Here is an 11,508-nt window from a genome sequence, read left to right on the forward strand (position 1 = left end):
GGTACCGGGCGGATGACGGGCGGGACGTGGCCATGGCCGCGGGGGAGCGGCTGCTGCTGCTCCGCAGGGCTACCCCGGACTGGTGGCAGGTGCGGCGACCCCGGGACCCCCCCTGGGCGCGGCCCTTCTTCGTCCCCGCTGCCTACGTGGCCGAGGAAGAGCCCGGTAACAGCGGGACCCAGAGCCCGGAGACCCCCACGGGTGAGTGGGGCGGGGGGGGGGGGGGGGAGCTCTGGGAAGGGGCCGTGGGGCTGGCGGGGGGGGGATTGGGGGGCACTGGGAGGGTGGGGCTGAGAGGGCACGGGGAGCTCAGGGTGGGGGACGCGGCGCTGAGGGTGCTGGGCTGGGGGCACTGGGGCACATCGGGGCTGGGGCACATCGGGACTGGGGGCACTGGGGCACATTGGGGATGGGGGCACTGGGACACATTGGGGCTGGGGGCACATTGAGGCTGGGGGCACATTGAGGCTGGGAGCACTGGGGCACATCGGGGCTGGGGGCACTGGGGGCTCTTTTGGGGGCACAAAGGGCTGGAGTGTCACAGGCTGGCGGGCACGGGGAAACAACGGGCACGCAGGGCAGGGGGTACTGGGGACACACTGGGGATACTGGAGCTGGGGCCCGGGGTGGGGTGTGTGTGGGGGGGGAGGGGTGTCTGCGCTCCCAACTTGCTGCACGGAGGATTATTTTGGGTGGGTGCCCCAATAACCCGGGTGTTTCCCCGGCCCCAGCTCCCCCCGGGGCCCTGGGGCTCAGCACCAGCCAGCTGCCAGACGGGGCCCCCCTTCCCCCCCCGCCGTGCCAGTCCCAGCAGGACACTGGGGTGAGTGGGGGCCTGGTGACCCCCGGACACCCTGTGCCCCCCCCTGGACACCCTGTGTCCCCCACCTGCTCCCCTCGGACCCCCCCCCCCTCCCCCGGCACCCTCCTTCCCTGAACCCCGCACCCCCGTCCCCTTCTGCACCCCCAGTCCCCCAATGCCATCCCTGCACCCCCGATCCCACCCCAAACCTCCCCCCCGACCCCCCCCCGCCGTTTCCCGCCCGCCGGGGCAGCGGAGGAAGTGGGGGCGGGGGAGTTTGGGGGTTCCGGGGGGGGCGGGACGGGGGGGACAGGGCAGGGGGCGTTGGGGAGGTGAGGGGGCAGAGCGGGGGGTATTGAGGGGGGCAGGAGGTGGAGCAAGGGGTCACCAGAGGCCGGGGGGGCAGGGTAGGGAGCAGTGGGTATATGGGGGGGGGGGGGGGCTGGGCACAGCAGGGGCTGGGGCGTGCTGTGGGCACTGCCCGTGTGCCCCACCCAGCTCGGGTCCCGCTCCCCCCCCTCCCCAGGTGCCCCCCCCGGCGCCCCCCACCATCTCCCGCACCGCGGGGGGAAGGCAGCGGGCGGGCCCCCCCATGCCCGCAGGGCCCCCCCTGCAGGTTTTGGGGTCCTGGGAGCGGCACCGGGACCCCGAGAGCGGCCGCTGCTTCTTCTACAGCCCCGAGAGTGGCACCAGCTCCTGGAAACCCCCTCGGCGGCACCGGGACGGGGGGGACACGGGGGCGGGGGCTCCAGAACCAGGTGGGCACGGGGGCAGGGGGCACCGGGGGGAGGGGGGAACCGGGGCTGTGCCAGGCTCCCCCCAGTGCGGTCTGCACCTCCAGCCCGTCCCCACCACAGCCCACCCTCACGTCGCCCTCGCCCGCTCCTTGCCCCAAATTGTGCCCCCCCAGTGTCCCCTGTCTTGCCCCTTTTGCCCCCCCACTCCTCGATTGTCCCAGATCGCCCCCCCCCGGTATCTTCCCTCCCCATCCTGGGTGGGTAACGGGGAGCACTGGGGAGGGGATGGGGAGGGGATGCGGGGTCTCCCACACTGTCCCTCCCCCACAGCAGGTGACCCACGGCCGGACCCTCACCCACCGCAGCCCTGAGGAGCGAGGAGCCGCCCCCGCCTGTGAGTGGAGATGCGGGGGCACGGGGGGCACGGGGGGCACGGGGGGTTGGGCACTGACCCCATCCCGTGGGTGGTGCCCCGGCCCGAGGTCACCCAGCAGGGCAGGAGGGAAGGGTGGTGGGAGAGGGAGGGGAAGGGAAAGGGGGGGGTGTCCTCCGGGCTGGGGGAGGGGCTCTGTGCCAGGCCGGGGCCTGTCGGGGGTCCCTGGGGGTGGGGGGCTGTGCCAGGCTGGAGGACGGGGTCAGAGCTGGGGTGCTGCCAGTGCCCGGGGGGGGTTGGGCACCCCAGCCCTCCCCCTCCGGCTCTGCAGGGTTCGGGGGTACCCCTCACCCACTATCCCAGGAAGAGCTGGGGGGGCTCCTGGGTGGGAACAACCTCGTTCCCCGGGGGCCAGGACACCCTGCCTGGGCGAGTGGGGGGCACCGGGGGGGACTCCGAGGCGTTGGGAGTGGGGGACACAGCGGGCAGCAGGGGGACAGGGCTGTGAGGGAGCTTGGGGTGCTGTGGAGGGATTGGGGGGGCCGTGGATGTGCAGGGACAGACACCCCTGACAGCTGGTGTCCCCCAGTGCCTGGGCTGCAGCTCCCCAGGAGCAGAGCGGGTTTGTGGGGGGCTTTCCTGACCCCCCTGGAGCTGGAAGAGAATCCTCCAGGTGAGTGGACTGGGACCCCAGTGGAATGGGGGGCCTAAAACCAGGGGCTGGGGGCTCTCCAGGACAGCCCAGGGTGCCCTTGCACATCCAGGGTCCCCAAAACGGAACAGAAGTTGCTCCTCGTGTGGGGGGCATGGGGGGAGGAGGGGGCAGCACAGACCCCCTTGGGTTGGGGCACCCCGGAGCCCCTCATTGCCCAGAAACTGGTCCCAGTGTCCTTCCCTGCCCTCACACTGCCCCCTCACCCCCTACCAGTCCCGTTTGCCCCCCACCGACCCCGCTCCTCCCCATCCCAGTTTGCCCAGTGCCCCCCATCCCAGAGCGCCCCTGTCCTGAGGTGCCGCTGGCCGGGCACCCACGAGAGCCGCTCGCCCGCTCCCCTCTGCGCTGGCCGGAGGGGTGAGACTCGAATCGTGAGCTGGGATAGGGACCAGGAGAGGTCGTTCCTCAGGGCCACTGAAGGCAAAACGGGCTCGGCTTAGAGATAGAAAATTAATTTATTGCCGACAAAATCGGGGCAGGGTAGTGAGAAGCGAAACAAACCCTTGAAAACACCTTCCCCCCACCCCTCCCTCCTTCCCAGCTCCGTCTCCTACCCCAGGGGGGCACGGACACGGGGTGGGGGCCGTGGGCAGTTCATCCCCTTCTCCCGCTGCTCAGGGACAGGAGCTGCTCCCCTGCTGCACCCTGGGGTCCCTCCCGTGGGAGACTTCTGCAGGAACTTCTCCAGTGTGGCTGCATCCCCCGGCAGCAGCCCCCTCACCCCTCTGCAGCCCCGGGGGTCACTCTGCCCCGGGGTCAGCCCTGCCCGGACAGGCTGCTCCAGCGGGGCCCCTCTGTCCACGGGGCTCCCACGGGGTCCCAGCCTCATCCCAGGCATCTCCTGCTCCAGCAGGGACTCCCCCAGGGGCTGCGGGGGCATCTCTGCATCCCCTGTGGATCTCTGCATCCTCCATGGATCTCTGCATCCCCCGGGGATCCCCAGGGGCTGCGGGGGGATCTCTGCACCCCCCATGGATCTCTGGATTCCCTGTAGATCCCCGGGGGCTGCGGGTGGATCTCTGCATCCTTGTGGATCTCTGCATCCCCCGTGGATCTCTGCATCCTCCATGGATCCCCAGGGGCTGTGGGTGGATCTCTGGATCCCCCATGGATCTCTGTATTCCCCGTGGATCCCCAGGGGCTGCGGGTGGATCTCTGCATCCTCCATGGATCTCTGCATCCCCCGGGGATCCCCAGGGATCTCACCACGGCCTGCAGAGGAATCTCGGCTCCGGCTCCTCCTGCCCCTCCTTCCCCCCTGCCCTTGGTGTCTCCGCGTCGTTTCCCTCACGTGTTCTCACCCTGCTCTTCTCTGGCTGGAATTAAAACTCTGCCACCACCTTTGCTTTGATTTCTTCTGAAATCTCTGATCCCAGAGGCGTTACCGCCGTCTCTGACTGGCCCAGCCTTGGCCAGTGCCGTGTCCATCCTCTGAGCCACCAGGGGTTGGCTCTGCCGGCCACGGTGGAAGCTTCTGGCAGCCTCTCACAGCAGCCACCTCTGTGCCCCCCACTGCCAAAAACCAGGCTGAGCAAAACCGACTCGGTCCCAGTGCCCCCATCCCAGTGTGCCCAGTGCCCCCATCCCAGTTTACCCATTTTACCCATCCCAGTGTGCCCCCGTGGGGCACTGCAGGGCCTGGGCTGGAACAGGCGCTGGGCTGAGCAAAGAAAGCTGAATTTTGGGAGGTTTTGAGGGGTTTTGCCTTTCGTTCTGGAAAATAATTTCCCTGTCTGGATACGCTTCAGTCCCAAATTTCCCTCCTGGTGGGGCCAGAGCTGTGGTGAACGAGGGGTGCTTCATGGTGCCCCAAATTCCCCCCACCTCCTTCTCCACCAATGCTCGGGCTCTTCAGTGCCAGCCTTTACTTCTGGTTTCTTTATTATTATTATTATTATTATTATTATTATTATTATTAAATTATTATTAGTTAATTATTATAATCATCATTATTGTCATTATTCTTCATTATTAATTTTAGTATTATTCATTTTATTATTGTCTTTATTAACAATTTATTACCAAATGATTATTTATTAATAATAATAATTTATAATTATTATTAGTAACATTATCATTATTTATTTCTATGTTTTTATCTCTTTGTTTTATCGACAGTCTTTATTTCTAGATTTCTTTCGGGTTTTATGATCATTTCTATTATTTTTTATTAATTTTTTTTCAATTCTAACTCTTTATTATATTATTTATTGCAGGTCATCTGCCCCCCTCCCCCATGCTCAGACCCCCAGGAGACCCCCAGGCCCCACTGTGGAGGGGACCCTGTCCCTGATGCCCGGGGCACGGGGACGTGGTGAGCTCCAGGCCTGGCACAGGATGGGTTGGGGCAGCGTTCAAAGCATCGGGAACATTTGTGTCCCATCCTTTCTGGGGTCAGGTTTGCTCCATGGCTTTGCACCTCACAAAACTCCCCGTGGAGATGTTTGGGAAGCAGCCAGCCAGCGCCATTTCCCAGCAGAGCTCAGGATGGTGACGGGCAGAGCCAGCAGCTGCTGTGGGTGGGATGAAGGTCGTGCCAGGAGTGGTGGCAGCTGAACCACCACACCCTGAGACCCCCAAATCACGAAACCACAGCCTGGGTTGGGTGGGGTGGGACCTTTGAGCTCATCCAGTGCCACCCCTGCCATGGGCAGGGACAGCTCCCACTGTCCCAGGCTGCTCCCAGCCCCAATGTCCAACCCGGCCGTGGGCACTGCCAGGGATCCAGGGGCAGCCACAGCTGCTCTGGGCACCCTGTGCCAGGGCCTGCCCACCCTCCCAGGGATGGATTCCTTCCCAAAATCCCATCCAACCCTGCCCTCTGGCACTGGGAAGCCATTCCCTGTGTCCTGTCCCCTCCATCCCTTGTCCCCAGTCCCTCTGCAGCTCTCCTGGAGCCCCTTTAGTCCCTGGAAGGGCCTCCAGGGTCTCTGGATCCTTCTCCTCTCCAGGTGAGCACCCCCAGCTCTCCCAGCCTGGCTCCATCAGTACAAAGCCCCATCTGTGCCCCAAGGTGGTGATGCATTTCGGAGATCAGGCCTGCTGGAAAAAACTTGTTCACCAGCTACAAAACACTCAGGATGCAGTTATTTTCTGCTTTACTTTCTTTATTATACCTCTTAAAAGTTGTTAATAAAAAGATAACAGTTTAAATGGCGAAGTATCTGTGCAGCTCTTCAACATCATTCCCCACGCAGAAAATAGAACAGAAAGCAGCGAAAAGAAACCTTGTTGATATAAACACCTACACCCACCCACCCCCAAAGCCCTTCTGAAGTGCATCTCATCTAATCTCATCTAATTCAATCTAATCTCATCCACCATCTATCATTTATCATCTATCATTTATCATCTATCATTTATCATCTATCATCTATCATCTATCATTTATCATTTATCATCTATCATCTATCTTCTATCTTCTATAATCTATTTTCTATCATCTATCATTTTATCATCTGTCATCTATCATCTATCATGTAACATCTACCACCTATAATCTATATAATCTATATAATCTATATAATCTATATAATCTATATAATCTATATAATCTATATAATCTATAATGTATAATCAACCATCTAACGTCTAAAATCTATCATCTATCGTCCATCATCTCCCATCTCTAATAAAATCACTGCCCAAGACCACGAGGGCCCCGAAGCCACTTGGGCTTCTCAGAGCATCTCCAGGGCCAGCTGGGGATGGACCCCGGCCCTGGCTCCGTGTCAGCCCCAGGAGCTGCCTGCAGGGGCAGGGAAGGGGATTTGCGAGGCTGTGGATCCGCGGGCACGCTGGTGCTGGCTCGTGCCTCAGTTTCCCCCTGAGGAATTGCTGTGCCCGCGTGGAAGCAGCTGAGAGCTGCCCTGTGCTGGGGCTGGGTGTGGGAGCAGCGCTGGGCAGGGCAGATCTCCCGTCCCTGCCTGCAGGGCAGAGGCTCAGACAGTGCTGAAAGGAAACTAGAAGGTAAAAGGGGAGTTCTTCTCTACTTTGTTTTCTTTATCTCTTAAAACTTGTTAATAAAATGAAACAAATTAGAGTGGTGAACTATGTGTGCGGCTCTTCACAGCGTTCCCCAAGCAAAAAACAGAACAGAAAGCAGCAAAAAGAAACCTTGTCCATAAAACCATCTACACCCACTCCCAAGGCCCCTCCTACATCCCACCCAGAAAGCCCCCCCTAAATCCATCTACTCTAATCTAATCTAATCTAATCTATTCTAATCTAATCTAATCTTGTACCATCTCCCATCTCTAATAGACTCCTATGTGGGCCAGAGATTCCCAGTCTATGGCATCCCCCTCTGGCAAAGAGGCCTGGATGTTTTCAGCCCCCTGCACAGCGGGGATGCCGTCGGAGGGGCTGTCTCTCATCTCCTCGTGCCAGACAGCCTCCAGGAAAGCTGTGGCCGTCAGGGTTTCGTCCAAGCCCAGCTTGGTGGGGCTGCCTTCGGGGAGGACTTGCTGCTGCCCTTGTGCTGTTGGGTGCACAACACCGGGCGGGGTGGGAAGTGGGAGCTCCAGGTGCTCAAGGGCGGAGAAGTCTCCTTGCTCCGGGGCAAAGTCAAGGAGAGCCTCCCAGTCAGTGCTGCCCTTCAGCTCCATCAGCTCGCTCGGCTCTTCCTGCGGCCCCGAGGCAGAGCTGGGAAGCCAAGACACCTCGGCCAGTGGCGTGGGCCAGGGCTGGTTGTGCTGCTGCTGCTGCCCCGCTTCGTCCTCCACAGGGTTCCAGCTGTGGCTGCTTTCAAACTCTTCAAACTCTTGCAGCAGCTGCTGCAGCTCCGTGCCTACCTCGAGGCTGCTCTGGGAGCTGCAGGCCAGAGTGGCCGGGCTGAGGACACGCTGTGCTTCTTGCTGGGCTCTTTTGGTGGAGGCTGGCGGGATGTGCTCTGGAAGCTCTTTGGAGGTGCTGCTCTGGAGCTGCTCAGCGTATCGGGGGTGAAGCTTCCAAAACGCACCTCTGCCTGGCTCGCCCTTCTCCCGGGGCACCTTGATGAAGCGCTTGTTGATGCAGAGGTTGTGCCGGATGGAGCTCTAGATGCAAAAGAGAACAAACCCCAGGGCTGAATGCCTGTCTGCTGTTGGGGGCAGACCTGTGCGGAGTCTGCTGCAAAAAGCACATTTTTCAGGGAGGCCCCTTGGTAAAAGAAAGCAGAAATGGCAACATCAAGGTGTGCCAGGCTGCTGCGTGCCCTGAAGGAAATCCCCTGAATCCCTGTATGTGCCTGGAGTGCAGCAAAAAACCCAAAAGAAAGGAAATTCAGTTGTTGGGCAATGCCCCAGCCTAGGCTCCCCAAAGCCAAGCCAAAGCAGCCAGATCCTACTTGCCAAGCACTCCCAGAGTTGCCCAGGGGAGGCTGGGGCAGCCAGGTGGCTCTGAGAGGGACCGGGAGGGCTTGTCTCACCAGTGATGGGCTTCCAGGCCTGCTGGAGACCCCAGGGTCGGGGAGAAGGTGGGCAATGGCTGGGCAGGATGTTTGGAGCCGGTGTGCCCAGCCCTGGCTGGGTGATGACGGCTGCCCAGGATTGTGGGCTTGCTGCGAATTTGGGCCAGCAAGAACCCAAGCAGGGGCAGGACCCATCCAGGGCCCTCCTGCCCTGTCCTGTCCTGCCCTATCCTCTCCTAGAAAGCATCCCGGCAAGTGGCATCTCCATCCCCCCGTCCTGTGCTCAGTCCTCAGCACTCAGGGACGCTCAACCTGGCGTCTTCTGCACGTGTGCTCAGCCCCGAGGGCCTTGGGACCCCACAAGAGCTCCAGGAAGGTCGGCAACAAGAGGCCAAGAGGACCTCAGGGGCCACGAACCCAACGGGCACCTCCTGCTCCCAAACTGGCCCCAGGCTCTCCCCCAGCAGGGCTCTTTCCCTCTGCCAGCTCTGCAGCCGTGGCCTTTGTGCGCAGCCAAGCTCTCTCCTGTCACAGCCCTTGCCCAGCAGCTGCCACTCTCCTGCCAGTGCCATCCAGCACGGCCACGGGACCCTGCCAGGCAGGGTGGAGGCTGTGGAAAGAACCCTGGGCAGTCCAGAGAGGGCTCCAGATCTCCTCCTACCTGCCAGCTGGGATCGGCACGGCGGAAGTAGCAGAAGTTGTCGCTGATCCACTTGCAGATGGCTGCGAGGGTGATTTTGGGCTTCTTGCTGGCTTCCATGGCCATGCAGATGAGGGTGGCGTAGGAGTAGGGCGGCCTGACGTGCGCGTTGCTCTTGTAGTCGATGTCCCCCGTGGGCAGAGGGGGCTGGGGCACGGCCTGGCGCGTGGTCACGGTGCTCGTGCAGGTGGTGGAGGAGGACGTGGGCGTGTGGGGAATATCGATGTACTGGCACAGCTCCTCAGAGGTCAGGGGAAAGCCTGGGCACTGGAAGTCCACCAGACTCACCAGATTCTCCCAGATGCTGCAGCGATCCTCGGGGTCCTCGCAGATCGGGGCCAAGCCGATGTGGGCGCCTGTGAGGTCGGCCAGCCACAGCAGGTCTGGCTCGCCACCATGCTGCTCTTCCTCGCTGGAGCTCGATTGTCCCTGAGAGCTGAGCCCGGGGCTGGGGCACACCATGCCTCGGCGCTTGGCGGCGTTCACGGGAAGGGGAGGCAACGGACGGGGCAGATGCTGCAGGAAGAAGAGGGAGAGGGTTGAGGTTCCCCGAGGCGCAGCCACTGCCTGGCACCGGGACAGGGCTGGGCCTGGGTGCTCCCGGTGCCGCTGGGTGAGACCCGTCCCTGGGGCGTTGGGCACGGGAGCAGCAACGCCTGTCCCGGGGGGCTTTAGCGGCCCTGAGCCTCGGGAAAATTCCCTCTAAGCCCCGTGCCCCAGTGCCACCCAAAGCCCGCCGGGCTGGCACTGCCCAGCGAGCTACTGGTCACCGAAAGAATGAAAGAAACCAACATCGCCTCCCCGTCCTGAAACAACCCAAATCCAGTCCTGCCATCCCACCGAGCGGGGTTGTTTCTCCCATCTGCCACGAGTCGTAGGACAAGCTCTCGGCGTCCAACAGCTCGACAAAAGAACCTGAAGTCGTCTCGTCCATTCCTTCCCGTCCCGTCCCATCCCCGCCACCACCTTCCTTCAGTTTGATGCTATTTGTTTCTTTTTTTTCTCCCATTCCCCTGCTCCCCAAAACCCACCGTAGCAGGGGGAGGCGCTGGGAGCGTCCCTCCGAGCGAGCCGGCAGCTTCAGGCTTTGTGGAGAGCCGGGCAGGGGATGCGGTGCTGCCTCCGGCAAAGCCGGGCTGCAAAGCCGCAATGCCGGCGCGGCTTTTGGGCCAGGAGAGCGAGAAAAAGCGAGACAGAGAGCGGCCGGAGGGCAGCGGCGGCTGCTGGCCCGGCTGCGGCGGCGCTTGGGCGGCGGGAGCGATGCAGAACTCCCGGCTCGCGGGCGACGCCGCCGTTTGGGGCGGGGGGCTCGCGGCCGTGTGGGGCGGGGGGCTCGCGGCCGTTCCCAGGAACGGGCATTTGCTCGCCCGGCCGCCAAACGGGCTCCTCGGCCCCAGCTCAGGCTCAGCACAACAGCGGCGGCTCGCTCGGTGCGCGGTGCCGAGCGGCAGCCAGGGAGCCGGGGCATCCCCCGAGCGCTCCCTCGCTCGCTGCAGCCCTCGGCAGTGGCGAGCGGGCCCGTCCGTGCCGCCGCCCTCGCCAGCCCCGCGGCATTCCCCTTAGCCCGTGCAGGTGTCGTGCCGCAGCTGGCGCGGGTCGGGAGAGAGAGCGTGGTTTTGGGAAGAGCGGGAGCACAGAAGAGATGAGAAACCAATCCGGGGGAAATAAGAAGGGGCAAGAGCAGGGCCGAGGCCCCGGCGCTGACGGGCTCGCACCGTCCCGCCGCCCTCCGGGGTACTCGGGCGGGGGTGGTAGCCAAGGGTGCCGGGGGAGTCGCCGTGCCCCACAGCTGTGGCCACAGCCAGCGGCTGCAGCCCTTCGGGCTGTGTCCTGCCCCCCAAGCGCACCAGCAGCCCTTTGGCTGCTCCCCGTGGCCCCACCCCGCTTCTGGCGCCTGAGGCGCCACAGCCCCGAGGGCAGAGGAGTTCGTGTGGGGTGCAACTAAGAGTTTGTACTTGGTAGGGGAAGATCAGCGCGATCTTTCTGTGCAGACCCGGTGCATTTGAGAGCAGGGACGTCTGCAACTCGGATGCACGCGTTGGGCGATTCCGACGAGCGAGGTGCGTTCGCTTCCTTTGCAAGTCCGCAGCGGCATCGTGTGGTTGTTTGGATGAGCGCTGACAGTGCCGAGTTCCGTTTGCTTTAGACTCCGAGGTGCAAAGAATCTTAAGGTAAACGTAGCCGAGAAGAAAAGCACACGTTTACATTTTTGCTCTCTCGCTGAACGCAGCTCCATCATTTCCCTCTGGAAACAGCAGAGGAGACAACGTTCTGGGTTCCACGTTCTCTTTGAAGGATATCAACAGCACCATGCGCCCCGGGGCTAGGAACTTTCCTTCCAAACTCCATGTCCATTCTTTCTTCCAGTCCTACAGAGCTCCCGAACCCAACGGAACTGCCTCAAGGGTAAAGATTGGTCACCAAAGGTGCCCTCTCAGCCGGCTGCTGCTGTTTCCAAATGTACCTCGCATCCTGTGAAAAGCAGCGCATCCCCCCGGAGTTCTGCACTTCCCTGCTCAGCCGCATGGACCATCCCCGTCTTTCACTCTTGCAGAGCCCAGCTTCAACATTTATTGTGCCCAGCAATTGCTCCCATCCCAAAGGTCCCAGAACAAAAAGGAAGCACCGATCTTCACTTTCTCCTTGCAGCTCAGAAAGTGCAGCACACGCAGCTCTGTGCGCTCAGCTCTGGGTACACTCACGTCCTTTCCGTCTCCCAGAGTGCAGCTACAAAGCCGGGGACGTTCCGCAGACGGTCCCACAGACAAGGTTCCCGGGGAAAGAGGCGGTGC

The 11,508-nt window shown here is 61.9% G+C and overlaps 1 protein-coding gene across 1 annotated transcript; it reads right to left on the reverse strand.

Moving 5' to 3' along the window:
- Nucleotides 1–6,883: 6,883 nt before the first annotated feature.
- Nucleotides 6,884–9,650, reverse strand: LOC309583391 (forkhead box protein J1-like; the record flags this gene model as incomplete). Its single annotated transcript, XM_082299050.1, has 3 exons — nucleotides 6,884–7,663; nucleotides 8,678–9,232; nucleotides 9,549–9,650. 3 exons carry the CDS (start codon nucleotides 9,648–9,650, stop codon nucleotides 6,884–6,886), a joined length of 1,437 nt encoding a protein of 478 aa, XP_082155176.1.
- Between the last annotated feature and the right edge of the window lie 1,858 nt (nucleotides 9,651–11,508).

Source organism: Coloeus monedula (genome assembly GCF_965178545.1).
Source record: "Coloeus monedula genome assembly, chromosome: 30".
NCBI lineage: Eukaryota > Metazoa > Chordata > Aves > Passeriformes > Corvidae > Coloeus > Coloeus monedula.